The 27502-nt window shown below is 44.7% G+C and overlaps 1 protein-coding gene across 1 annotated transcript in view; it reads right to left on the minus strand.

The window, feature by feature from the left end:
• The window catches only part of jade2 (jade family PHD finger 2), a gene marked incomplete at its 3' end in the record, with an annotated part of 304044 nt that overhangs the window by 93781 nt on the left and 182761 nt on the right, over positions 1 to 27502 (minus strand). Inside the window, 4 exon segments of the mRNA XM_080749428.1 lie at positions 18443 to 18607; positions 20939 to 21122; positions 22005 to 22045; positions 22048 to 22263. Of these exon segments, the coding sequence (XP_080605554.1) occupies positions 18443 to 18607; positions 20939 to 21122; positions 22005 to 22045; positions 22048 to 22263 (606 nt within the window).

Raw genomic sequence — 27502 nt, forward strand, 5'->3', positions numbered from 1 at the left:
GCCCTGCATGCCTGCCAGGGTGCCATCCTTTCCTTTTCCTCTCCGCTCTTCAAAAACTCTCCCTTTTCCACCTTCCTCCTCCTCCTCCCCTTTCCTCTCTCTCTCTCTCTCTCTCCTCTCTCTCTCTCTCTCTCTCTCTCTCTCTCTCTCTCTCTCTCTCTCTCTCTCTCTCTCTCTCTCTCTCTCTCTCTCTCTCTCTCAGACTGTTTCATAAGTGTACTGTTCTGCGGACCTCCTGGATGTGGGACTGTTGACCTGCAGGCCTGGGTGTACTGCCAAGTCTCTCCAGAGAGAGAGAGAGGGAGAGAGAGAGAGAGAGAGAGGAGAGGGAGAGAGAGAGAGAGAGAGAGGGAGACAGACAGACAGAGAGGGAGGGTGAGAGGGAGAGAGAGAGAGAGAGAGAGAGACAGACAGACAGACAGACAGACAGACAGACAGACAGACAGACAGACAGAGAGGGAGGGAGGGTGAGAGGGAGAGAGGGAGAGAGGCAGGGCACAGAAGGGCACCGTGCCAGCGTTGGCAAAGTGCACTGACTAAGTGCTCTACAGAGTAACCAATGCTTTGGCCAGAGGGAAGGAGTTTAGTCCCTGTAAAGAGTGTGTGTGGTGTGTGTGTGTGTGTGTGGTGTGTGTGTGTGTGTGTGTGTGTGTGTGTGTGTGTGTGTGTGTGTGTGTGTACTGAATGAACTTTTTCATAGGGTAACAAGCATGAATCCCTGCAAGGGACAGCATGAAAAATAAGGCAAAAAAAAGGATTCTTTCATACCTGAATTCTCCCTTAGCTCCTGCATGCCCCCTCTCAGCTCTCCCATAGTGCCCCCCCCCCCCCCATACACACACACACATGCATAAATACTGTACTTACACTGCCACTGAGCTTTTTTCCCTATCTCCTGACTGAACCCTCAGAACCCTCGCTAAAAACCCCAGGGACAAATATCCACTCGTCCAAGACAATTCGCCCTCCTGGCCCCCAAACTGTGGAATAAACTCCCTGTCTGCTACAGTAAATGCCTAAAATACGGATTGATTATTGAGCGATTGAACTATCGAATATATTTGATAATCAATTAAATCGAGTCCAGCTTACAATAACCAATCACCTCGTGACACCTCCCCACGACACGGTGCATGCCGATTGGTGAGGGGAGTGGGTGAAGGTGTGGTGTGTGTGTGTGTGTGTGTGTGTGTGTGTGTGTGTGTGTGTGTGTGTGTGTGTGTGGGGGGGGGGGGGGGGTCCAGGTAGGAGCAGGGAGAAGGCTCAGCGGTGCATTAGTGACTGCGTGGCTCTATTGGTTCCGTTGGCAGCACTTCAAAGGGACAGAGCAGGGAGATAATCCTCACCCAGCACTAGCCCGTGGAATCTGCGCACGCACACACGTGTGCACGCACACACAACACACACACACACACACACACACACACACACACACACACACACACACACACACACACAACACACACACACACACACACACACACACACACACACACACACACACACACACACACACACACACACACACACACACACAAGCAGGAGGCTCAGGGGGTGGGGTGGCAGTGGGGTGTGATTGATTGGGTTTGGGGTCTAGGGATGGATGGATGGATGGATGGATGGATGGATGGATGGACGGATGGATGAAGGGATGGACAGACGGACAGACGAATAGAGGGGATTTTTTCAATTTGCCAGCAAATCTGAGATGATTGGAATACTCTCTCTGCCTCTCTCGCTCTTTCACTCACTGTTATCTCTCTCTCTCACACACACACACACGCACGCACGCACGCACGCACGCACGCACGCACGCACACACCCACCCACGCAAGCACGCACATGTGTGCTCAGAGATAAAGAAGCCCACACCTACACAGACGGTCACATAACTACACTCAAGCCACCCGTGGCGTGCTGTGAGCTTGTGGGTCGGCTATTTTCGTGCGACAAAGCATTAATACCAGGCATTAATATTCACGTCCACGGAATGATGACATCACCTTGAACCCAGACAGGATACAAAACAAAGCCTGCCATATGTTCAATATTTTGCATCTCTTCATTTTCTAACAATAGTCTAAATGTATGCATATAGGCCAGGACATATGCAACAAGGCACTCAACAGGTGAACAAGCTAATCGGTGTGTTTGCTTGCGTGTGTGTGTGTGTGTGTGTGTGTGTGTGTGTGTGTGTGTGTGTGTGTGTGTGTGTGTGTGTGTGTGTGTGTGTGTGCGCGGCTGCGCGCATGTGTGTGTGTGAGAGGTGGTTCATTTTCTTACAATACTTTTTCTTAGAGTGATATAAATAGTGAAAATGGCGTATATATCTAGCTCACGAGGCGTCACATAGTGACAATAGTGAGCTTGTACATTGGAATTGTTTTGAAAAAGAAGAAAATATTGTGTTTGCCCCAAAACAGTTTCTTTAAATGTTTTAATCGAACATGTGCTCATTTAATTCTAGTCTGACTACTAGTAGGAGTGGGACGATTCACTTACCGATTCTATACGATCTTGATACCTAGGGTGCTGATTCGATTTAAATTGCGCTTCTTAATTATATTATTGCAATTTAACGATTGTTGAGATTCGATATTAACACCTTCTAAGCCTGGCCGTACTCCCTCGGACTTCCTACTGGGTCCCATCAGCCACGCCGTCTATTCCCGGACTTTTGATATAAATTATAATAAAAAAAAAAAAAACATCGGAAATTCTTCTCTGTGTCTTTTTGGAGCGATCTGAAAGGGTTAATATGCTCTGACAGTCATTTTCTGGTGCTGGGTGTGATACTCCTAATATCCAGCAGGCCACGCCGTTGACTCACATTCTGGATGGATGGCTGGCCAGGAGGAGCCTCATCCTCTCCCCAGTGTTGAAACTCAGCAAGAAGCTCAAACAAGATGGCTGGTCTTTGTCTCTGTTCGTGGATCGCGGTTTCAATCACGTTCGGGCGCCGCTTCTCTATCGCTCCTTTCCCTGCTTCGCCGCACGTAAACGAATGGAATTGATCTCCCCTCCGCCTCGCCAAAGTAAGATCGCCGACCTCTGCAGGATGAATATGTACGCTGTGTCGAGCACTCCAGTACGTGTTGTTATCATGTGGGCTTTGTTTTTTTAAAACATGTTTGTAAATAAATGGCTTATTTCTTCGGCGCTACCTCTGTTCAGAGGGTTCTGCCGCGGCTTGCAACGTGTTAAGATTTATTGAAGACCCCCCCCCCCCCCCCAAGTTAAAAGTTGCTTTTTATTTTAAAACAATTATAAATAATATAAACCATGAAATGTTTAATCATACACTTCAATGCAGCCAGAAAACGTCAGTCTTTCCAACATAAAAAAAAAAAAGATTCAGAATTTCTAACATTTAATACGATTTTAATATTGTGGCATTAAAAATCAAGATATATCACAATATCATATCATACAGTAGTCAAAAGAAGAGGCATGGACTTTCCCCCCACATCCCCCCAGCAAAATGGAACCCCTGAGTATACTGTAAGTGCATGGGACTTCAGGGACGTGTTGGCCATTGGGAAAAGCGGGACAACTCCCGAACGGCCGGTTCATTCCCGGCCGGTCCAGGCCGGCCATTAGGAAAAAAATAAAAATAAAATGTCGGCCTTCGTTCCATTTTGGGGGCTGGGCGGCCAACAAAGTAAATCGTCACTGTCGGGCAGAAACCTTGTATCTCCAAGTTTCAAATGTATATATATTTTTTTCACAAAGCAAAGCCCTGCTTCATTAACTCATATGCTGCCATTTAACAATACCTTCGTACTCTTTAACTGCCATTCGTCTCCATAGACTTCCATGTAATTCATAGTGCACGGATCATGCACACCCATGCCTAGATAATGCACCACGTGTGTCCACATTGCTCACAGCTTTCAAACAAAAAAATCCGAATGGAAATCCGTTCAGGCATTCATGAGATAGCAGCCATTATGTTTTACACTGTTGTGAGCTTGGAGGTCTGCTACCTGAGTTGTATGGGGGTTGTATGGGGGTTAAACAAGCAATTTCGCGATCGCTATCATGCCTACTAACGTTTTTGGGGTCCAAAAAAAAAATTTTGAAAAAAAAAAAAAAAAAAAAAAAAAAAGATTTTATTTTTTTTATTTTTTTTAATTTACGGGATTCACGGGCGTGGCAGGGTGGGACAACGGGATTTTTAAGGGATTCACGTTTTTGGCAGTTAATGAGTTAACAAGGCCGCTGCACTAAAGTAGTGAAAACAGCAGATCTACAAGCACACAACGCCTCGCGGTGCGAGGCGTTGTGTGCTTGTAGATCGGCTGTTTTCACTAGTTTAAATCATTTTTAAAATGATAAATACAAAACAAACGGTTTTGGACATACAAGGTTTCCACCCGACAACGACGAAATATAACAAAAAAAAATAAAAAAAAATGAGGGCCTCTCCAACTCTTTTTCCCGGGCTGAATCAGGGGCCCAGCACGTCCCTGTGTGACTTTGTTCATTAGTGCGAAGCAAAGAGAGTGAAGGAGTGACAGAAAGAGCGTGAAGGAGATACAGGGAGATGAAGAGGGCGAGGAGGACGAGAGAGTGTTCGTATCGACAGCCGGCTGTCACCGCCTCCTCGGCCGATAAACTACCAATAGACGATCAATTGTGGTGATTGGCGACCGGCCAACAGAACTAGATCAATAGCCTCCACTTGTTAACTCTGTCAATAGTCAACCCCCCCACTCTGCTCTCTTTTTTTCACAGGCAGTCCCACATGGATTTCATGGATCTTAGAAGAGTTTCTCACTCAATTTGGATGAGCTTCAGAATGGATAACATCTAATTAAATACGCTAAAAGCTCCAACAGGATTCAAGGCTTTTATTTACCTCAGCGGAAGAGAGAACCAGCCCTTAATTGGAGCCAGTCTATTATTATAGATAGCATATTATAATTTTGTTTAAATTATGCTCCTCATTTTAATTACTTTTAACCTGCAGTGTTCCCATTTGGGCATGTCATTATGGTCGCTAGTCGTCATACAATTAAGTATGTAAGGCTTAAGTGGTTAATGTCACTATTCAATATATTTTTTTGTAATAGGTATTACTGAATTTGTGGCCTAGCGGTAACACTACACATGCCAAATCACTCAATTGCAGCTTAAAATGAACCTTAAAATGTAAATTTCTCAAACAGAACATTTGCTGTCCTGTGTTATATGTAAATAGTATTAGAATTATGAAATAACTTGGGAATGAGGCAGGACACTGTCTCAGCAGAGATGCCCCAGAGCCCAGAGCAGAAGGTTTTCCAGCGACACGGTGCTAATGCTGGTCTACTGTTTCCATCAGTTTGGGAGTCTTAAAGCTCATTCATACTAGGGTGAAGTGAGTAGCTTCTCACTTTTTTAGGTCAGTGGTTCTCAACCTGTGGGTCTGGACCCCCAGGGGGGTCCCCAAATTATTTTGGGGGGTCCCCAGACGATTAACTTAATGTGCAACATTGTTTTCTCACTCAACAGTAAACAAACCAACCTAAAGTTTAAGTAGAGGGTATCTGCACATTTCTAAAGAGACAATTTAAGGACTTTTTAATACCTCTAAAATGATTTGGCCAAATTGTCAAATATTAGAGGCAGAAATTGTGAAAATAGCCGAACTACATGCTCAAAACACCTCGCATTGCGAGGCGTTGTGAGCATGTAGAGCTGCTATTTTCACAATAGAACCGTGTTATACAAAATGTACTGCCTCAATTCTTAGTGCTCGTAGGGTGGTGGGGGTCCCCAGTTAAAATATGATTATTTTGGGGGTTGTGGCCTGAAAAGGTTGAGAACCACTGTTTTAGGTGATGTGGGAAAGTAAAAGCAGGGAGATGTGTCGGGGGTTTGCGGTGAAGCGCTCTTCACGGCGGCTAATGACGTAATGTTGTCGCTTTCTGACTTTAGAAAACAACACCGCTGTGAACTGCTCTTCACCTCTCTGGAGTATGAATGAGCCTTTAATGTTTACCTAACTGGATGAGGTTGTTCCGCAGTAACAACCATGGCGGATCACGTACTCTGGTGAAGTGTTTTTCAGCCATCGGGTGTTCTGCCTTACAAGTTTTATTAGGTTACAGGCTTTGAAAACACGCGAGCCAGAAAGCTGTTTCTGTTGAAGAGAGAAACTCAGAACATGGGAGTGTTGTTTTACATGTAATTACTGCTGTGGAAATGTAATGGAAACGGTGAATGATCTAGCAATTGATTAAGGGGGAAAGTTACGAGGAAAGTTGGCTGTAAAGTAGACAAAAGGCGCAACATCAGCAAAAATATACATTTTGAGCTCAATCACAGATTATGGATGTTATTTATAGTCTCAAACGGAAACTGGGTGAACAGTTTAAGATATTAAAAAGATGTGTCCCATTTTTGAGGCAGATGCTTTGTAGGACGCGTCCTAGGTGGACTAGTTCTATGAAAGGCGGATGTGTAGTCTGAGGAGGACTCCCAAACTGGACGGCCTCTGGCGAGGGATTCCCCTTTTCACCATAGCAGCTGTTCTGTCATCAGACCATCATGGTGGCACTTCTCCCAATGTAAACATTAGCTCAGATCACTCAGTGATTGAAATGTGACCGAGTGAGAAACGCGTCTGTTTTTGGAAGAAACTAAGAAAAACATGCAATCAAAAAGTTTGAAATACGTTACTAATCACACAGTTAACATTAGATTTGCATTTGTAAGTATACATTCACTGCCCTGTTCTTCCCCAATTGTCTCAAGGTAAAAAAAACATTGCTGTGCAAAGAATTGTGGAACGACGAAGGTTGCAAAGGATCCATATGCTGCATATCTACAGTAGGCCGCAAGAAGCATCAGTAATGGTACAGTACTTCGGAGTTGTCTGGTCTAGAAATTCAGCCTTCAAGGGGCGCAGCCTCCGAATTGAGCAAGTAAGAATGTGAAATCCCCGCCAGCACGCCCCCTAGTGGTCTTGCTGCTCATTACACCCCATGAGACCTAACAGCATGCGAGCGGTTAGAACCGGCTGACACGCAATGCTATCACAAAAAAAACTCTCTGCCTTTGCTTGCTTTTTCTCTAAACAAATGAGAAAGAAAAAACAAAATGCTAAAAAAACATCTTTAAGATGGAACATCTTGGGGTGCCTGGTGGCTCAGCTGGTTGGTGGGTGGACCATATCGTCATTGTCGGGTGGAAACCTTTTGTTTTGTATTTATCATTTATTTTTCAAATTATTTAAAAGAGTGAACAGCTGATCTACAAGCACACAACGCCTCGCGGTGCGAGGCGTTGTGTGCTCGTAGATCAGCTGTTTTCACTACTTTTGTGTGACGGCCTTGTGTGATGAAGCAGTGCTTTATTTTGCGAAGAAATTTACACATTTGAAACTTGGAGATACAAGGTTTCTGCCCGACAGTGACGATATGCTCCTACTAGTTCGTGCCAGGACCCAAGCAGGGTTCCTAGTAGGGAGCATGAAGGTGCACAGCAAATTCCACTGAAACCCAGCCAGTGGTTTTAGTGATATATACTTGCTGGGGACCAAAGTGTTGGGAAGGATGGCTGGAAGCCTGCCCGACATTTCAATCTTTAAAGACCTGCCGCCAGTAGGGCTTGAACCGTGTGACGTAGCCGGTTCCAGGATATATGAAAGCTCATATATTTGGCAAACCACAACCTCCGCCCCTCATTTCTCACATGCCCCTCTTCTAGCGCCACCATGAGGTTGCTTTTTGCACACAACGTTATTGTGTATACACGGCACCGTTGCCCCTATCCAAGCCAAACTTTGCACACACACTCCTTGGCTGGCAAACCACAACCCTGTTTTCTCAAATGCCCCTCTTCTAGCGCCATCATGAGGTTGCCGACCTAACGGTCGCTTATCTCCCGATTAGGGAGTCTTATACTGGTATATATAAGAGAAGAAAACTCTATGATTTCTACTGGTGTTGCAATAATTATGTGCAAGACTTGTCTCGCGGCACACCGCTTTGGGAACCACTGTACAAGGCCACAGGAACAGCACACGTGAAATCCTGACATTCATGGGATTTATGTTTGTACATGTAATCCATTCAAGCAAAAAAAAATATAATAATAATTTCACCCACTTCTTTACACACCTGTTAACACCCAAGGAGCCAAACTCGTTCAGTAACGAGTTAAGGCCACTAGGTGTCACCCTGCCAAAAGGAGTTGTCTCGTCCCTGAACGAGTCAACGAAGGGTTAACTGTACGTGCAGCTGCCTGCCCTCTGAATGACCCGAGTCCATACGTCACCCCGTAGCAGAGAGAGAGAGAGAGGGAGAGAGAAAAAAAGGCACGAGCTGGTTGCATTGTTTTCCATTCTACTCTGAAACATAAAAAGGGCTTTATCTCTGAATGAGGTGAAAAGAACGCCAGGGAAGCAGAGATCTGATTGTTTTCACGGCGACACTATAACGCGATGGTCGGCTCCCGTTTGGATTTTAGTTTAGCGAGCGTTTGTAAACAAAGGGATTATCTTCCTCAATCGTCAGTGGACACCAACGTGCACACGCACGAAGCTTTCGAGGCTCTTCAAGATAAAGCGTGAGTGAACGGCGGCAGCAGCAACAGCTAGAAATGTTATAAACCTGTGCAGCCCATGTGTTAAGTGACGAAGAAAACCGATTCTGATTTAAGAGGGCGCACAGGCTAGTCACAATCTGAACACGCATGCATGCATGCACGCACACACACATCAATAGTGTGTGTGAGTGAGTGGCCCAGAGGGAGGCGGTGTGGAATCCACACTCCACAGACAGACACACACACAGACTGGCCAGGAGGTCAGCCAAGGTCACAGCGATCAATCAAGACAGACCACTGGAGAGGACTCCCGCTGTCCCACTAATCTATAGGACAAACACACAACACACACACACAGCACCGCAGAGGATATCAATCCTCACATACCGTACAACTCTGGTCCTCAACATTTCATTTTCATGAAAACCGATATACGCATTTGGCCGCGGACGCTCAACTGAAAAGGTTTTGTGGCGGGAACCTCCGTAAGAGTGCATGTCTAGAACAGTCGATCTACAATCTCAGAGTAAAATATACTCAAATAGACTCTGGTTTTATTTTAAAATGTAAAATAAAATAGAGCCTAAGTGTTTATACTGTTACTGTTCCTCCTTGTGCCCCATTGACGAGACCCCACTTTTATAACCAGTGCCGAGGTAGAACACATTAAACAGGTTGACAGGAGAAAATTCTGTGTTTACATCATTTACCATCACAGGCCTGCAGGCAACACATACTAAACACACACTATCATTAGTTAATTACTACCAATGTCAAGACATTTAGCTATCATTGGGTTCATGTTTACAGTTTTTCTTTCCTTCTATGTACTGTATGTCATTATCTACGGGGTTCAGGGCTACTGTAGCCGAGGCTGGATTCAAATGATCATGCTCACGCACGCTCTCACACCCACACACGCTGACTTACCATTGAGTGAGCTGCTCTGCACGTCCCCATCATTTATTTTCCCCCCAACACGGGATCAGGTTAAGAGGAGAGAAACGGTTCTCTGAAAGCAAATTAACCCTGGTGAAATCCCAGGGATCCCATGCTGATCCTGGGACCTAATCAGTGCTGCTTAGGCCTAACGCTGCAGCTCAATGGAAAAATAAATGAGGAGACGTGAAAATAGACGCCAATTATTTCATGGCCTCGTTTGTTTGTTTTTTTCCTCCCCCTTCTCTCTTGGGTTGGTTGTGGAATGCTTAGGTGATTGGTTTCTATTCAAACCTGATGTTGGCCGGTGAAGGGCTGCCCAAAAGAGGCTAGGTGAGACCCGACGTATGGCATACCACAGCGATGAGCGAAAATGTCAAACGGACTCCAAAACACATTATGAATTATTGCGTTTATCGCATCGACAAAAAGAAAGAAATAAAGAAAGCAAACAACTAACGTTTTCCAGAGATCCTGCGACTGTGGTTTTGAGGCGGTTTAATGGCGCAACATAGACCTTCTTTAGGAAACGTTCTGGTGATATGGGGAATTTATTTTGACGGGTGTCATTATGCAAGGCAAGGAGTTTCCTAAACAGGTTTAGACGATGAGAATGGAAAAAAAAAAAAAGAAATCCCCTGTGTGTTTACGTCATAATAAGTACAGGGTCCCCAGCCTGTTAGCTCTATTAAATGGCTGGTTTGTCAACTCGCGGCTTTCAATTCCAACCAGAGGATGTGTGTTTGCGAGTCAACCGTCCTCTCTGCCCTCACTTTTCCAGTGGAGTGAAGCTTGTTCTTTTGGACGCCATGAATGAATGAATGAATGTAAAAAAAAAAAAAGCCACAGCGTGTTAATTCATTAACCCATTTAGGCCCAGAATTATTGACTGCTTTAACTATTGAAAAATAGCAGATATACAAGCTCACAGCGCGGCACCGAGTGCCGCGCTGCGAGCTTGTAGATCTGCTATTTTTGAAAAAAGTCGTGAAAATGTGTGCAAATCTTTGAATATATGTATTTTCAAAGCGAATGTTTGCAACTCAAATTTTGCTTCTGGGTGGTCCCTGGAACTAAATATTTTGAGATGGGGGTCCGTGGCCAAATACATATCATTTTGGGGGTCCTTCACATGAAAAGGTTTGAGAACCACTGACATAGTAGTCTCTCAAGAACAGACTTGACCTTTGATCTTTGACGATGGCTGGCCAGATTGCTGACATAGAAACATAGGTTTTTCAAAAAACCTTAGAAGAATTCAAAAGACACTTATAGAATCGGGTCAAAATTCAAATTTTCACGATTTTTCAAAAATAGCAGATCTGCAAGCTCGTTTCAATAGTTAAAGCATAAAATAATGATACACAATACTGTATATACCCGTTCTGAATGGGTTAATAGCTAAGTACTAGTCCAGGCGCTGCGCTTGCCAAACCAAAGCAGAACTCTTTCCCAGCAGACTCGGATTGCACCAAATGTCAGGCTGTGGCCTGCCCACTGCCATTCATTCATCCCCTGGAACGCTGCACAGAGGGCGCTCTGAACGCATGGCTCCAGAGGATGCCAGCCACCCACTGCTGTGCTGCTCACACATGTCAAGGACCCCTGAATTGATTACCATAGGGACCATATGGTACCAGGGAACACCATAAGACAGTGGTTTTCAACATTTCAAGGTCAATTATTTTCTTTTGCATTTGAGTCATGGACCACCATTCCTGAGATTTAGCCTCTCAGACCCAAAACTTGTTATTGTTGGATGAGATTCTTTTCTCCACACAATTCCATGCTGTATTGATGTGCTTCCACAGGAGAGAGAACAGGCAAATGTTATTCAAAATAACAATTATTCTATGTTCTCTAAATGTGTAGACTTCTTGTAAATTAAGTAATGCAGATGCAAACAATAATGTGACTCTTGAAGGGGTAAAATGAAACCAAATGAACCTGTATGGGTCCATTTGGTTTCATTCCTCACTCTCAAGAGTTAAAGATCTACAGTATAAGAGTCCATTTGGTTACCAACTCTGAATCATTTAGCTGGGGACCACCTGGAACCCCCTCAAAGACCGCTGTTTGAAAACCACTGCCATAAGAGAAGATCTTTTTCCAAACTTTTCCAAATGGTTAAATTGATTGATTCATTGATTGATCAATTTAATACATTATTAACAGTTTGCAAAACAGGGACAGTGGTACAGATTTATACAAAAAGGATGCTAAAGGGATATTGTCCCCTGCAACCGCTTCAAGCACCCCTGGGGGTCCTGACTCCCGGGACCCCCACTCTTGAGATGCCCTGATCTACAGTAAATGTATCAGGGGAAGCCACAAAACAGAACCATCGGTGTAGGGTTACAGTGTGTGGCGGGGACATGACCAGTCCTGGAGAGCAGGAAAGTGCACACTCTGGTAAGAATCATCCAGCCAGATTTGAGGTATTATTCTGACAGCAACAGGGAAACATTCTGTTGGTCTGACCGCCTTCAGAGCTGCAGTAATGACACTGCTGTCTGCCAGTGGTGTCAACGTAACTTAAGTACAAGTATTTACTATTTGTACTTTACTTGAGTATTTCCAATTTCCAATGCTTTTCCTTCTGCTCCACTACATCTTGGATCCAAATATTACAGTTTTACTTTTACTACTTTATTTGAAAACTTTAGTTACTAGTTACTTTGCATATATAAATTATAATCTATCTATAAATGCGAGAAGTCTCTGCGTGTCTGTCTGTCTGTCTGTGTGTCTGTAATCCGCGTATCTCGAGAACCGTTCGTCCCACCGGCTTCAGATTCGGCACGCGTGTTCCCCGCCGCGGCACGGAGTGCAGTGCCGGGTCTCGACCCGACCCGACGCGCGGTTTTCCCGAACCGGCGCGAAACGTTCGGAATCTCCTTATGCGGGGTTGATTGTTGACATCAGGCTGTTCCGGAGGAAATCGGCGCAAGCGCTGACTCATTGTGACATCACTTCATAAAAGGCTCTGACATCACGTACGCCACATGAGTCAACAAAAAATCTCTGTGAGTGTGTATGTATGTATGTAATCCGCGTATCTCGAGAACCGTTCGTCCCACCGGCACGCGCGTTCTCCATATATGGGAATAAAATGAATGCCCGTATGCGGAGCTGATGTCTGTCATCAGAGTTTTCCGCAACCGGTACTGTGTGTGCAGAGATCTTCATATCTGGGCATAAGTGGACAAAGACAAACAGATGGTCAAAACGGGTCCTATGACAACAGGTATATTGGGGTTTGCATTAAAGGGTGGGGCATTCATTCCCTATTTCAAATTCGGCACGCGCGTTCCCCACTGCAGCAGGTAGTGCAGTGCTCGGCCTCGACCCGACCCGTTACACGATTTTCTGGAACCAGCACGAAAGGTTCGGATTCTGATGTCTGACATCAGGATTTTCCGGAACTGGCACTGTGTCTGCATAGATCTCATTCTCCATATATGGGCATAAAATGGATGCAGACAGACAGATACAGATATCTCCATATATGGGCATAAATGGACACAGGCAAACAGATGGTCAAAGATCTCCATATATGGGCATAAAGTGGACGCAGACAGACAGATACAGATATCTCCATATATGGGCATAAATGGACACAGGCAAACAGATGGTCAAAACGGGTCCTATGACAACAGGTATAATGGGGTTTGCATTATGTTTGTCTCCTCCTCCATCTGTTTGTCTGTGTCCCTTTATTCCCATTATGGAGATCTCTGTATCTGTCTGTGCCTCCGACTGTGTTGCAGACACAGTGCCGGTTCCCCCTTTAATGCAAACCCCATTATACCTGTTGTCATAGGACCCATTTTGACCATCTGTTTGAAAAAGCGACAGAGATCTCATATTTGGGCATAAAATGGACGCAGATAAACAGATATCTCCATATATGGCATATATGGGCATACAATGGACGCAGAATCACAAAGATCTCCATATACGGGCATAAAAGGGACACAGATAGACAGCTATCTCCATATATGGGCATAAAATGGACCCAGAACTATAACTGCAGTGATCTCCATATATGGACATAAAATGGACGCCGACAGACAGACAGATATCTCCATATATGGGCATAAATGGACACAGGCAGACAGATGGTCAAAACGGGTCCTATGAAAACAGGTATAATGGGGTTTGCATTAAAGGGCGGGGCATTCATTCCCTATTTACATTGCTCCGAGTTGGCCAGGTCACCGACTAGACGCTGGGCCGCCCGAACCAGCTTCTAGTATTATAAAACATACATAAACCACTTTAGCCCTATTTTATACCGTGGCTATTTTGTACACTCTTGTACACAAACATTTTGTACCTTTACTTTTGGTACATCTTGATGCCAACACTTTCATACTTTTACTCACGTACATTTTGAATTCTTTCTATATTGCAGTATTGCTGCTTTTATTTTACTTAAGTAAAATATGCGAGTACTTTTTCCCACCACTGCTGTCTGCCGCCCACTGCCTCCATCCACTACCACACCAGATACTAACTAAAGTACTAGTGCAGCTAAAAACGAACGTAATATTAACAATCGTCATCATCGTCATTTTGACCTTATAGCGTCCCTTTTCTGGGTGAGCATTCTGTGAAAGTAGCAGACGTAGATTGGCTCCTGAAAACAGGAGAGGGCCTAGTTTAGAGCCTAGTAGAGCCCGATAATTATAATATAGGTACCGGCCCCGGCTCTCCCGGTCGCTCCTAGCCGGAGTTACGGCATTATATGTGAGCTGCAGTGTAGGGGGTCCTCCACTGGGGGCACCACCACTTTTGCATCCGTTCTGGAGCACCAGGAGTCGGTGGTCCCCGGGAATTCCCCGTGAGCAGCCCCGTTGGGGTGGTCATTTGGTCATTTTTGCACATTTGGGGTTTTTTTTTACATCTGGGGGTCCCCCAGGGAGCTGGGGGTCCCTGTAGCTCCGGGGGTCCTTGGAGGTTGTAGTTTGGCAGGTAAGGAGTGTGTGTGCAAAATGTGGCATGGATGGGGGCAACGGTTGTGGAGATATGAGCAGGGGAAAAGTGTGACGTGTGATGTGTCACTCACGGAGGGACATTTTTGTACACCTGGGGGTCCCTGGAGCTCCGGGGGTCCTTGGAGGTTGTAGTTTGGCAGGTAAGGAGTGTGTGTGCAAAATGTGGCATGGATGGGGGCAACGGTTGTGGAGATATGAGCAGGGCAAAAGTGTGACTCACTGACTCACTCACTGACAGACAGACAGCCTGTGGAGGTTTTGGTAGTAAATGCGACCTACGGTCGCAATTACAACCTCGTTAGCACTCTCATTCCTCATCTCCATTCCTTCACTTTCTTTCTTTCCTTTCCTCCCCTACTAATCCTCTCCTCTCCCCTCCAAATGTTCTCTTCTTTAATTGCAGGCGTTCAACAAATCCAACATTTCAAGAGCGTGACATGAGACCTTTTGGGCCAGCTTATATAAGCAATAACAAATTTCCATGACATTTCCAAAATCATTTTCTATAATGGTTGTGGAAACCATTTCTTTAAAACAAAACAAAAAAAGAAACAAAAACGACCAAAACCCAAATGAACAGGTTTCGGTTTTTTATATAATATCTGACAAAAGCGACTACATTTTCCTCATATCTGGAGGCTGGACGACTGCCTGAACGTCAGCTCCAACTATACGCCATTCTACCTCTGGTCCAGATAATAACACTGAGTCAACACTGGCTGCAGACAGCTCCACGACTCCATGACTCATCCATCATGAGGCTGGACAAAATGATAAAGTCATTCTGTGCAGAAATGAAGCGTCCCCCAATGGCCTCTTTGTATGGCAGATGAGAAGCATTCAGCTTTGCAACTTTAACAATGAAACAGAGATTAACCACATGAACCCCAGCGCCCCCACTCTCATAATAATGGGTTCGATCTACAAGCTCACAATGATGTTGCAACGTGACGCATTGTGAGTGTGCCAATTGGCTGTATCTTTTTTGCTATTTGGTGTACAATGAAGTATACAGGTTGAAGTGGTTAATAGTCACACTACCTCTTGTCAGAAACAACCGATGAATCTCTTAGTAAAGTTAATTCGACCGGCGAGTGCCACTTTAAACAAATACATTGGTAGATTACCATGGGGCGGCAGTGGCTCAGGAGGTAGAGCGGCTGCAGTTCGATCCTGGCCTCCCCCACAGTAAGTGTCCTAGTAGTCTCGCGTGGCCAGACTGTTGCCTCCGCGATTTGGCCAACCGGCATACAGTCTGGCAAACCGGAATAGAAATGATGAGTGCGAGATAAAGCGGATGTGACGCAACCGCTCCCTTGGTGCAGTAGCAATAACAAGTCCTACTGGAAGCGTTATGTCTCCTTTCTTTATTTTTTGGGGCATTATTTCGTCTTTCTCTGGTGTCGTTGGTGTTACTTCCATGTTGTTTTCAAACGTTTTCTTAAACTATACACTCATAACAAGAATAGGACACTCGAATGACTTTGTCTGAGCTTTTGTGTTTCTGTTATGTTTCCAATGGGACTACAGTTCAGTGCAGCACTGGCTACTCCCGATACTCGCCGTTCGGGAGCTGCCGTTCCAGACTCTATATAGCATTCGGAGGTTGTGGAATAGTTGTCTGGCTACGCGAGACTAGTGTCGTAGTGTCCTTGAGCAAGACACTGAACCCCTAATTGCTACCGATGAGACGCTGGGTTGTAAACGGTTAAAAAACCAGAGAGTAGTTTATTTGTAACAGCCCAGTTCCCCAAAATGTTAAACGAGGGAGCCAAGTCTCTGTTCAGAATATCAACAGAGATAAATCACGCCTCTGCCTCAGAGTCGCAGGCACAACAACTCGTATGAATTATAGCTTTAACCCATTTAGGCCTAGAATTATTGACTGCTTTAACCAGTGAAAAATAGCAGATATACAAGCTCACAGCGCGCGAGCTTGTAGATCTGCTATTTTTGAAAAAGTCGTGAAAATGTGTGCAAATCTTTGAATATACTGTATTTTCAAAGCGAACGGTTGTAACTAAAATGTTTCTTCTGGGTGGTCCCTGGAACTAGATATTTTGAGATGGGGGTCCGTGGTCAAATAAATATCAGTTTGGGGGTCCTTCACATGAAAAGGTTTGAGAACCACTGACATAGTAGCCTCTCAAGAACAGACTAACTGAGCTCCAGTTAAGTGAAAAGGACCTTTTCTTTGACGATGGATAGCCAGATTGCTGACATAGAAACATAGGTTTTTCAAAAAAACCTTAGAAGGATTCAAAAGACACTTACAGAAACGGGTCAAAATTACGTTTTTCACGATTTTTCAAAAATAGCAGATCTACAAGCTCGCAGCGCGGCACTCGGTGCCGCGCTGTGAGCTTGTATATCTGCTATTTTTCAATGAAACACAAAATGTGTACCCGTTCTGAATGGGTTAAAGTTGAACACTGGGCAGTCACTCAATCAGTATCGGAGGCATTGAGCCAATTCAATTTTGCCTGTTTGCTTCAGGCATAATGAACTAATTATCATACATTTTATTCACAAAAAGCAGAAATTAACTTCCTGCAATGATAGCGAGATTTTCTTTTTTAATTAACCCCAGGAAATATGAATATGAAATGTTAGCCGCCAGAAAAAACAGTAGCAAAATTCGATCTGGCTGAAAATGTGTACACACACGCTAACACGGCGGCGCATGTGTGTGCAGCCGCGTGCTCATACACACGTGTGAATATGCACATACACACACATTATGAAGAATCACCACCAACAAAAAATAAATAAACAATGCAAAGGCACATTTTCAAGCGGGATCATTATGAAATGATCAAACATGAAAACATTCCATTTAACACAAGCACGCACAAACACAAAACACGCACGCTCAAGTCCAGAACAAGCCAGCCCTGTAAAAGCTTCCATCCCAGCACTTTAAATACCTTGATTTGATGGCTAGACAACTAGTCAATATCAATAGTTTTTTCATCATTACACGTGCTTTTTTGTATGTTTGTATCTATGTACCGCATGTATGAATGTATGTGTTGTGTACAGTATACAACTCTAATTGTCAATAAAGCATTTGCACTTGTGAACACACAAATAAAGTTCAAACAGCCAGTGGTTTGAGCAGATGTCAGTGGACTAACCTCGCGTCACCAGACTTTCCATCTCGGAGGAAAGCATGATATTCATACTAAAATACGTGATCCGGTCTAGGCGTGGCCTAAACCGAAAACAGGAAAAAGAAAAAGAAGCGGTATTGCTTTGTTTTGGTCCCCCCAGTTGCTCAAGTAGTGTAGTCTTACTCCCTACGAGTTGGGACTAAAAATATGGATATACCAAACAAACTATTCCAAAATAAGCAAAACTAAGCTGCATGAAGGGTTTTATTGGGTAGGCCTAAGGCGCCGTTCACACTGCGTTTTGGCAACGATAATTCTGCAAAAGGAAAAGTCAGATAGGCCTTCCGTTCAGACGACAACGGCATTTTCGGGGGTTAAAAACGGAACAATCTGGATCCACAGATTTGGGTGGAAAAGCTGACTCTCTCCCCTCGCGTCACCGTGTGAACAACATAAACGCAAGAAAGGACAACACATGTGATGTCATGGCTCGCAATGCCTCGCATACGCTTCCATACAGCCTACTGCAGCTCGCGGTGAGCCAGGTTACCATGGTGAATGATAAACAAGGAAGTATACTCATCTATCCGTACATCACAGCCACCTAGTGAAACTACATGGACAATACATCATTTCAATTCCTAATCTGGCTTCATATGAACACTTGATAAAAAGCTAAACGTAACGGCGAAATCCCGGGACCTCGCTGTTTTCTCTACAGAGCGTTGCCGTATGTACGGGGCCTAAAACTATGCCTAAAAACTATGTTGTTTCCGCTCCTGACCGGAGCAGAAACCCGAAAATGCTACTGCTCCCAGGCTAACGGTGGACAGACAGACGGCGGAGACCACTCACCCTCTCCAGGTCCTGGCGGAGGTGTGTGAAGAGTTTGAGGCGTCTGTAGAGAACGTCCTGCTCCTGCTGGGCCAGGTTGTCCACCTCGTCCCCGTTCAGGGACACCAGGGGACGGTTGGAGTTGGCCTTCCTTCTCAACTTCCAGAACTGGTACAGGAAATCCACCTTGGGGGTGGGAGAAGAGAAACGGCGTTATAAAAAGGTTCAGGTGTGATGGTGACAAATGCATAAAAAGACAGTCTAAAGGTCTTTGCACACTGCTGCGTTTTTCGGGCCGAATATCGGAGTGAATTTCGGAGTGCGTGAATAAAAAAATCAATCTCATGTTATGTCAATCACGTTTGCACACTGCCGCCCGTTTCGTATTTATTTTCGGACCAGGGTTGATTTTTTCCGATTTTCGCAGCTGTTGCACTGAGTCCCTTGCTCTCTCTCTCTTTCCTCTCTCTCTCCCTGGCCTCCGGCCTCCGTTTTTTCCAAAACGCAACGAAAACACGCAGTGCAGTGTGCAACCACCTTAAATCAGTGGTTCTCAACCTTTTCAGGCCGTGACCCCCCAAATAATCATATTTTAACTGGGAACCCCCCACCCTGACGAGCACTAAGAGTCGAGGCATAACATTTTGTATAACACGGTTCTATTGTGAAAATAGCAGATCTACAGTACATGCTCACCCAAAATAATTTGGGGACCCCGACCCACAGGTTGAGAACCACTGGTCTAAATCCCAGAATGCCAGAAATGATCTCTATCTAGTTAGGGGGCTCGATTTCTTGGAAGAGACCTATATTGCCACTAAAATGTGTTATAAGTATTTATTATTCACCGCCAATGACGACCAAAGTTGCCATTCATCATCCAACGTTGAAGTTGTCAAACTGCTTTTTCAGTGATTCACTGAAAACATGGCTCTATCCCTAGAAGCTTCATTCAGATTTTTTTTTAGGCTATGATGTCCGTCATGTATGACTGTCCCGAGTTGGCGTGTCATTCATACCAACTTCATACCAAGAGTTTGGATGGATCCTGTGTCAGACAAGAGATCAAGCCCACGCTCTGTCTAGACTTGTGTCTAGTGATATTTGTCAATGTTGCATCACATGGCACTGTACTAGGGGTGTAACGATATAGTATAGTTTTTAACTTAAAAAATCGAAGTATATAGAAATGAAAACAGCGAAAATCGAATCGTATCGTTTTATTTTGTATTGTATCGCATCGAATCGGCAGTGCAAAGAATCGATTGATACTACCTACTTGTGCATTGTATTTAGCATTTTTAAGAAGAAAACATTTAAAGGGGGGGTTTAATTACTTTTCCTTTCCATATAGCTACACTGGTCTATCGATAAATGTGTGTAATCTCTAGGTTTGTCAATATACAATGTCCATATATTTTGCAAATAATCACTTGTGTTTACTTTACTAAATTCATAATAATACATCTTTCCCATAAAAACCTGCACTATCCACACCTTTCACACAGATTACATTTCTTTGCTAAATAGTTACTATATCGATTTTAAATCATTGAATCGAATCGTATCGTATCGCCATGAATGAACCAATATCGTCCATGTATCGTATCGTTAACCATGTATTGTGATATGTATCGAATCGCTATTAAAATGTATCGTTACACCCCTACACTGTACTATTTCACAATGTACCGTTTATCCACACATTTAGTGTATCTCTTGTAACCTCTGGATAGATGATCCAATTATTTGTTAAACAACCGCAACGGCATCTTGTTATTTCCTGAATAAAGAAGGCACTGGAGTAACTTGGATGATTGGAAACCCTTTTCTTTAATAAAATTAAGGTGCAAGGCATCTTGGTATTCCCTGCTGACTGATACCAATTACAAAAGCTCTCAGAAGTGTTTTAAAAAGCTCTACAGTACATATTTGAAAGCTATCATCTCTACCTTTATTATCTTATTTAAATGATTTGGATCATACTAGACCGGCACCCTAGTATAAAGTATACAATATCACACATTCATATTAAAACAGGGGTCTTCAGCAGGGGGTCCTCTGAGTTACTACAGGGGGGCACCCAAATCATTGTGCGATAGGATCCTTCTTTTAAATGAACGACTTGAACCCTCGCATCCCTATTCTGAGGAGAACTTTAGCCAGCGCAAGGAGTTAGCTTGTAGATTTGCTATTTTTGGCAAATAGGTTTGAGCAGACCAAGTACAGAGTGAAAGGTCAAATTTACTAAGCATCAACGATTTAAGTGGTTAAATGTCTGAAAGACACATTAACACAAATCCAACATAGACTGATGATAGTGCTGTCAAACAAGTCTATGAATCTATGAAATCGATGAAACTCTGCAACACAATACTTTACAACATGTAGTGGGGGTCCCTGCTTTATCTCCCTCTCAGCTAAGGGGTCCTCGGCCTGGACATGTTGAAGACCCCTGGGTTAAAGTATACAACATCATACATTCATATTAACACATCAAATACAACATGGTGTTACCTGGCAGCTGGGCAGTGCCAGTCCCTCTGCCACCTCCCTGGGGTCCACCAGACGGTAGAACTCGTCCTCCAACTCCTGGAGCTTCTGCTTGCGCTGGCTCACCTTCTGCTCTCGCTCAGCCCTCTCTGAGGGTGCCAGACACGGCAGCGCCCTGGGCTCCGGCTCGCCGCTCCCCAATCCTCCACTGGTTAAGCCTGTCACAATTATTACATAATCGTCTAAACGCAATTATTTGACATAATCACCATAATCGTTTCCATGTTGAACATTTTTCATATATTTTCAAACATTTTCAAAAATAGTGGAAATAGCAGATCTACAAGGAGTTTGTAGATCGGCTAATTCCACTATTAATGTTCTTTTTTAAGTATAAAGTTGTCAAATATGCCAGTAATTTCTTTGTATATTTAGGTTATGCGTCATAATCTGCCATGTGCAACTTCAAAGCCTGCAAGCCAAACAGGAATGTAATTGTCAACGACAAAAACACAATTACATCCTCGATCGCAATTATTTGAGCGACAACTAATCGTTACGTAAAATGTCATAATCGTTGACAGTCCTACCTCCCGTGCTGCCGTTCAGCTGACGATGCTGCTCCGCCACTCTGAGCTCGGGACAGAGGAGGCCCAGCGTGGCGTTAGAGGCAGCGATGGTGGTCCAGTCGGGTTTGGTCACACTGTGAACCAGGGACGTGCAGAGAATGTTAGAGAGACAGGGGCTGACATTTCTAAAAGGGCCTTTTGGAGAAAACCCGACCTCCAAGCTCACAACGCGTCGCGCTGCGACGCGTTGTGAGCTTGGAGGTCCCCTATTTTCGGTGCTTGATACCACACTGAACTAAGCAATAATCAAGTCAATACTGGAGATGTGGCGTAAAGGCATAGATTTCTACACAGAGAGGGCGATTCTTTCAACATGAGATGCTGCATTTAAGTTCAGGAGTAGTTTGGACATGGCGATTCTCTTGAATGCTGCCTTCAGGTATGGCATGGAAAGAGGACATTTGCATTTCTTTCATCATAGTAACAAACTACATTCATGGCCTGGAGAGGGCACTTTTTACAGACGGATAAAAGGGCAGGGGCTCAAGCCCCCTTTGATGTCTATGTGTGCACGTACCTGCTGTGAACTCCGTTGGTGGCAGCAGTGCTGCTGCTGCTGCTGCTGGTGGTGGTAGGGGTGGGGGTTGGGTGGGAGCTGTGCTCCAGGCAGAAGGATTTGAAGCGCACCTCGTCGTTCTCGGCCAGGATGGTCCTCATCTCCAGGCCGTGGTCGAAGGCGCACGTCACATGGAAGGCCACGATGCAGGAGGGCATGCAGCACTGAGGGGGAAGAGATGGACCGTCACTGTCGGAAACACACTTGACAAATGTGGCAGTGTATATGTTGTACGTGTGATGTTTAGAACATTAGCATCACATGCAGATTATTATTGGTATTCTTTCCTTATATATTAATCGCTTAGTCTGATTAACCATTTTCAATAATAGACTAACCGAGGGAAAAGTTAGAAATAATCGTGATACTGATTTGAAGTCATATCACCCAGCCCTACGTGCCGCCATGAGGTGAGATAAAAAATTAATATAAAAAGTAGCAGCAGATGGAAGGGAGGTGAAGGAGATGAAGATGAAGGGGGAGATTGGGGAGCGATGATGATGGGGGGATGAAGAAGATGAGGGGGGGGGGGGGGGAAGAGGGTTGACAGGTGATGGGAGAGAGGTAGAGGGAATTAGGGAGAGATGAGATGAGAGTGAGAACGAACAAGGAGATGAGAGAGAGAGAGGGAGTGAGTGGGAGAACGCATTAAAAATACGTGTTTAAACAGCGTTAGTCTGAATTCTGTTTGCAAGGTTTTCAAGATGCGGAAACTGAAGTGCCAAGTGCAAAACAAACAGTTTTGGCTTGTTAGCATAACAACCCGAAGCTTTGCTTACGACTCAGGCACGCGCGCACACGCACAGGCACACGCAGGGGCGTCACACCAAATTCTGGGCCCTGGGTACAAGGATTCACTGCGGGCCCCCCATGAATGTTAACTATTGAAAAATAGCAGATATACAAGCTCACAGCGCGGCACCGAGTGCCGCGCTGTGAGCTTGTAGATCTGCTATTTTTGAAAAATCGTGAAAATGTGTACAAGAAACCTATGTCAAGGACCCCCAAGATGATATGTATTTGGCCACGGACCCCGATCTCAAAATATTTAGTTCCAGGGACCCCCAGAAGCAAAATTTGAGTTGGAAATGTTCGCTTAAAAAAAACATACATTCAAAGATTTTCACACATTTTCACAACTTTTCAAAAATAGCAGATCTACAAGCTCGCAGCGCGGCACTCGGTGCCGCGCTGTGAGCTTGTATATCTGCTATTTTTCAAGAGATAAAGTTACTAGGGCCCCTCCACCTTGGGCCCTAGTAACTCAGTCCCACTTTCCTACCCCTTGTGACGCCCCTGGGCACACGCACACACACACGCCTGTCTCCGACTACCCTGACAGTGCACTCGCCTCAGAGCTGTGAGTCAGTCAGAGGAGTGGGACGGAGGGGGTTCTGGTACAAAAGCAGAGCACAAAGACAGATGGACGTACGCAGTCACAACAAACATGCCTTCCCCATTTCTACAGTTATCCTAAGTGGAGAAGAGACAGCGCTGATCTCTCTCTCTCTCTCTCTCTCTTTGCTTGTTTCTGTGAGTATTGTTGATGTGTGCAGTTATCAAAGCTGCTGAGGGCATTTGGCCAGTTTGTGTGTGCGCGCGTGTGCGTGTGTACAATATACGTATCTATCTATGTCTATCAATCTGTCTGTCTGTCTGTCCATCTAGCCGATTGATTCTGACCCATCGGCTTCACGGATTGTCACTTCATTGGTTTCCCCCCCTTTCTTTTGGCCTCTGAAAGTTTCCCTCCACAATTGGACCTTAACACACACACACACACACACACACACACACACACACACACACACACACACACACACACACACACACACACACACACACACACACACACACACACACACACACACACACACACACACACACACACACACACACACACACACACACACACACACACACACAAATGCCAGGGGTGGCACCTGTCAGCAGGGAGTGTTGCGTGAGAGGAGCAGGACAGAGGTGCTACGTCCTCCCAGTGGGGGCTCCTCACTTGGGGGTGAGCCAATAAGGTACAAGAGCAGTGGCAACACAGAAAGGTGTAGGGAGGGTTAATTGGTATAACGATTAAATTGGGAGAAAAAAGGGTGTGAAAAGAAAAGAATTGTCTACTCTAAATTGAAAGAACAAAAGAAAACACCATCGTCCCATGAACCCATTTCATCGCTGCTTCCCCCACATGACAGACTGTGCTTGGTGCTTGAGTTTCTATTTGTTTTGTTGTCAAACCGTAGAAATGCTTCTGACGGAGTTTGTAAATTAAATAAAAACAGCTTCCTCTTCGGAGCTCTCTGAGCCAAAGTGATTGTGCCGCTCGTCAAGAGAAAACACTCTTAATCTGTCCTTTTCACAATGCTCCGGCTCAGCTTCCAGCCTGCCTTTGTCGCTCTCAAGCATCGTCGATATCCCATCCCAATCCAATCTGGCCCAGTACCTTCACTGCACAAACAGATTAGTTTAGGATCGACTGTGATTCTGAGATGTTATCGCATTTTCTCCATTACAGAGATCTTACAAGCTTCTAACGTCTGAAAATCCCCATGGCTTGTCATTGATTTCTGACTGGGTGTAGAGTTCTGCCCAGTATTGGGTTTTAGTATCGGAGGGGAGGAGGGCCGGTGTCATTTCGTGACAGGACATTTTGTTTTGTGCTTACGGTGTGCTTGGCACCGTGCCAACTGGGCCACATCCCTCCATAGCTGGATATTACAAACTGCTACAGTCCACAAACTGACAGATGTAAGACACATCCAATACTGGCTGTCAGGAACAAAAGATGAAACTCCATCAAACAACGAACGTCAAAAATAGTCCATCCAAAATATGTGCTTGTTGATCAGCAAATGTAGCTGTTTTCACCTATAGTGACATGCCCATAGTGGTGTAAAGCAACTAAGTACATTTACTGAAGTACTGTACTTAATTACAGATTTAGGTACTTTTACTTTACTGAGTATGTCCAATTTTCTGTACTTTTACTTCACTACATCTCATAGGCGAATATTGTACTTTTACTCCACTACAATTATTTGGAAACTTTAGTTACTTCTATTCTAGTTACTTTGTAGATTTTGATTATTATTGCAAAACACGCAGACAATTGTGAGCTTGAAGATCTGCTATTTTCAAAAGATTTTTTATACAATGTATACATTTGAAAAGTTGTGCAATGGAACATTCTGCATAATGAGTACTTTCTACTTTTGGTACTTTAAGTACATTTTCATAACAATACTTTTGTACTTTTACTCAAGTACATTTTTTATTTTACTGGTAACAGAGTATCTCTACACTGCACTATTGATACTTATATTTAAGTAAAAGGGTTTAACACTTTTTCCACCACTGCATGCCCAGAACAGGGCTGTGAGGGCGATATAGCAATACATTTCCCCGGCTGTTTCGTGCAGTTCCCAACCAACGCAAAGCCCTGGAAACCATCCAGGAATCACACTGGCATTCCTTTTCCAGCGGCGGGTTGGTTGTGTGAGCCCTGCATGTAAGGGTGTGTCGGTGACTGGGTCTTCCTGAGCTGGCACATCAGCCAGCCTCCAGCTATACAAACACTAGATAGACTGCTTCCCTGCGGAGTCAAGGACTTTACCTGTACTTACCGCTAATCTAGCGTATCAATACTGTAATGATGTAAGGCTTGGCTGACGGCACACGCACGCGCGCGCACACACACACACACACACACACACACACACACACACACACACACACACACACACACACACACACACACACACACACACACACACACACACACACACACACACACACACACACACACACACACACACACACACACACACACACACACACACACACACAAAATGCACACTCATCAACCTACTGTACTGTATGGACCATCTCTCTCTCTCTTTCTCTCTCTCTCTGTCTTTCTATCTCCCTCTCTCTCCCCCTCTATCGCTCTTTCTCTCTCTCCCCATATCTTTCTCCCTCTTTCTCTACCATCTTTCCCTGTTCCACCTCTCTCTTTTTCTCATCTGTCTATCTCTATTTCTCTCTCTCTCTCTCTCTCTCTCTCTCTCTCTCACACACACACACACGAACACCAACACACCCATACCCCCACACACACACACACACACACAGTGTAAAATACAGTGGCGCTAATAGTCTGGGGTTTGGAGGAGCCAGCAGGTGGGGGGGTGGGGTGGGGGTTGTGTGTTTGTATTGTGAACAGCATGGTGAGGAGGTGAAAGAGTTCAAACACACCTACTGGCACGCAGCAGGAGGCGCACAACTACCATTACTGTACTGTTTACAGGGCTGTGTGTGTGTGTGTGTGTGTGTGTGTGTGTGTGTGTGTGTGTGTGTGTGTGTGTGTGTGTGTGTGTGTGTGTGTGTGTGTGTGTGTGTGTGTGAACAGAGGTGAGGATGAAGATGTGTCAAAGGAGGAAGGAGTGAGAGACAGAGAGACAGAGAGAGACAGAAAGAGAGAGAGATGGGGGGAGTGGAAGAAGAGAGAAGTTGAGTAATGAGAGCGGAGAGGAGGATGAGGCAGGAAGAAGAGGTGAAGAAGAGGAGGAATGTGTTTGGGATAGAGGGATGAGAGGAAGAGTGTAGGAGAGGTAGTCGCTGGAAGATAAGGTGAGAGAGAATGATGGTAATGAACAGGGAACGAGGGATGACAAAAAAGGGAGAAAGAGAGTGTGTGTGCGTGCACGTGTGCGTATGAGATGTCAGTGTATTGACTGGTTGTCATCACTCAATCCCAGCATGCATCTGCCTTGTTCAAAACAACGCCAAGCTGGCAAGAATCAGTGCTAATATACTGTATTATTAACCAATGGGTGTAATAGGTAATTTATTAACACAATCATCACAGCCAGGAATTAATGTATTCATTCATCCTCCACTGTAGTTTTTCTCCTGCTACAGGAACGCACCATGTGGCCAGGATGTAAACAAAAAGCACATGGCCAGGCAGACTATCGTCTTTTCTTTCACCCGGAAAAGAAACATCACATCCGTGTGAACTGAGCGGTGGTCGTGGAGGCTGCGCAACAGCACTACTGTGTGTGTGTGTGTGTGTGTGTGTGTGTGTGTGTGTGTGTGTGTGTGTGTGTGTGTGTGTGTGTGTGTGTGCGTGCAGTTGATGCTCAGGCTAGACTCAACAGCACCTCAACAGCACCCTCTCTGTTCACCCAATGGTACGCAGGCTACATACACACATACTGTACACACACGGATACAATGATACATACACGGATACATACACGGCCATGCTATGGAGCAGTCTAACACCGATCAAAAATCGTATCCGTATTTATTATGATGGTCTTAAAATAATTGATATACCGTAAATATTTGTGTAAATCTCTACGGGCAAAATTAATGGCCGATATTTTA

This window comes from Nannobrachium achirus (genome assembly GCF_963921795.1).
Source record: "Nannobrachium achirus genome assembly, chromosome: 19".
Taxonomy (NCBI): domain Eukaryota; kingdom Metazoa; phylum Chordata; class Actinopteri; order Myctophiformes; family Myctophidae; genus Nannobrachium; species Nannobrachium achirus.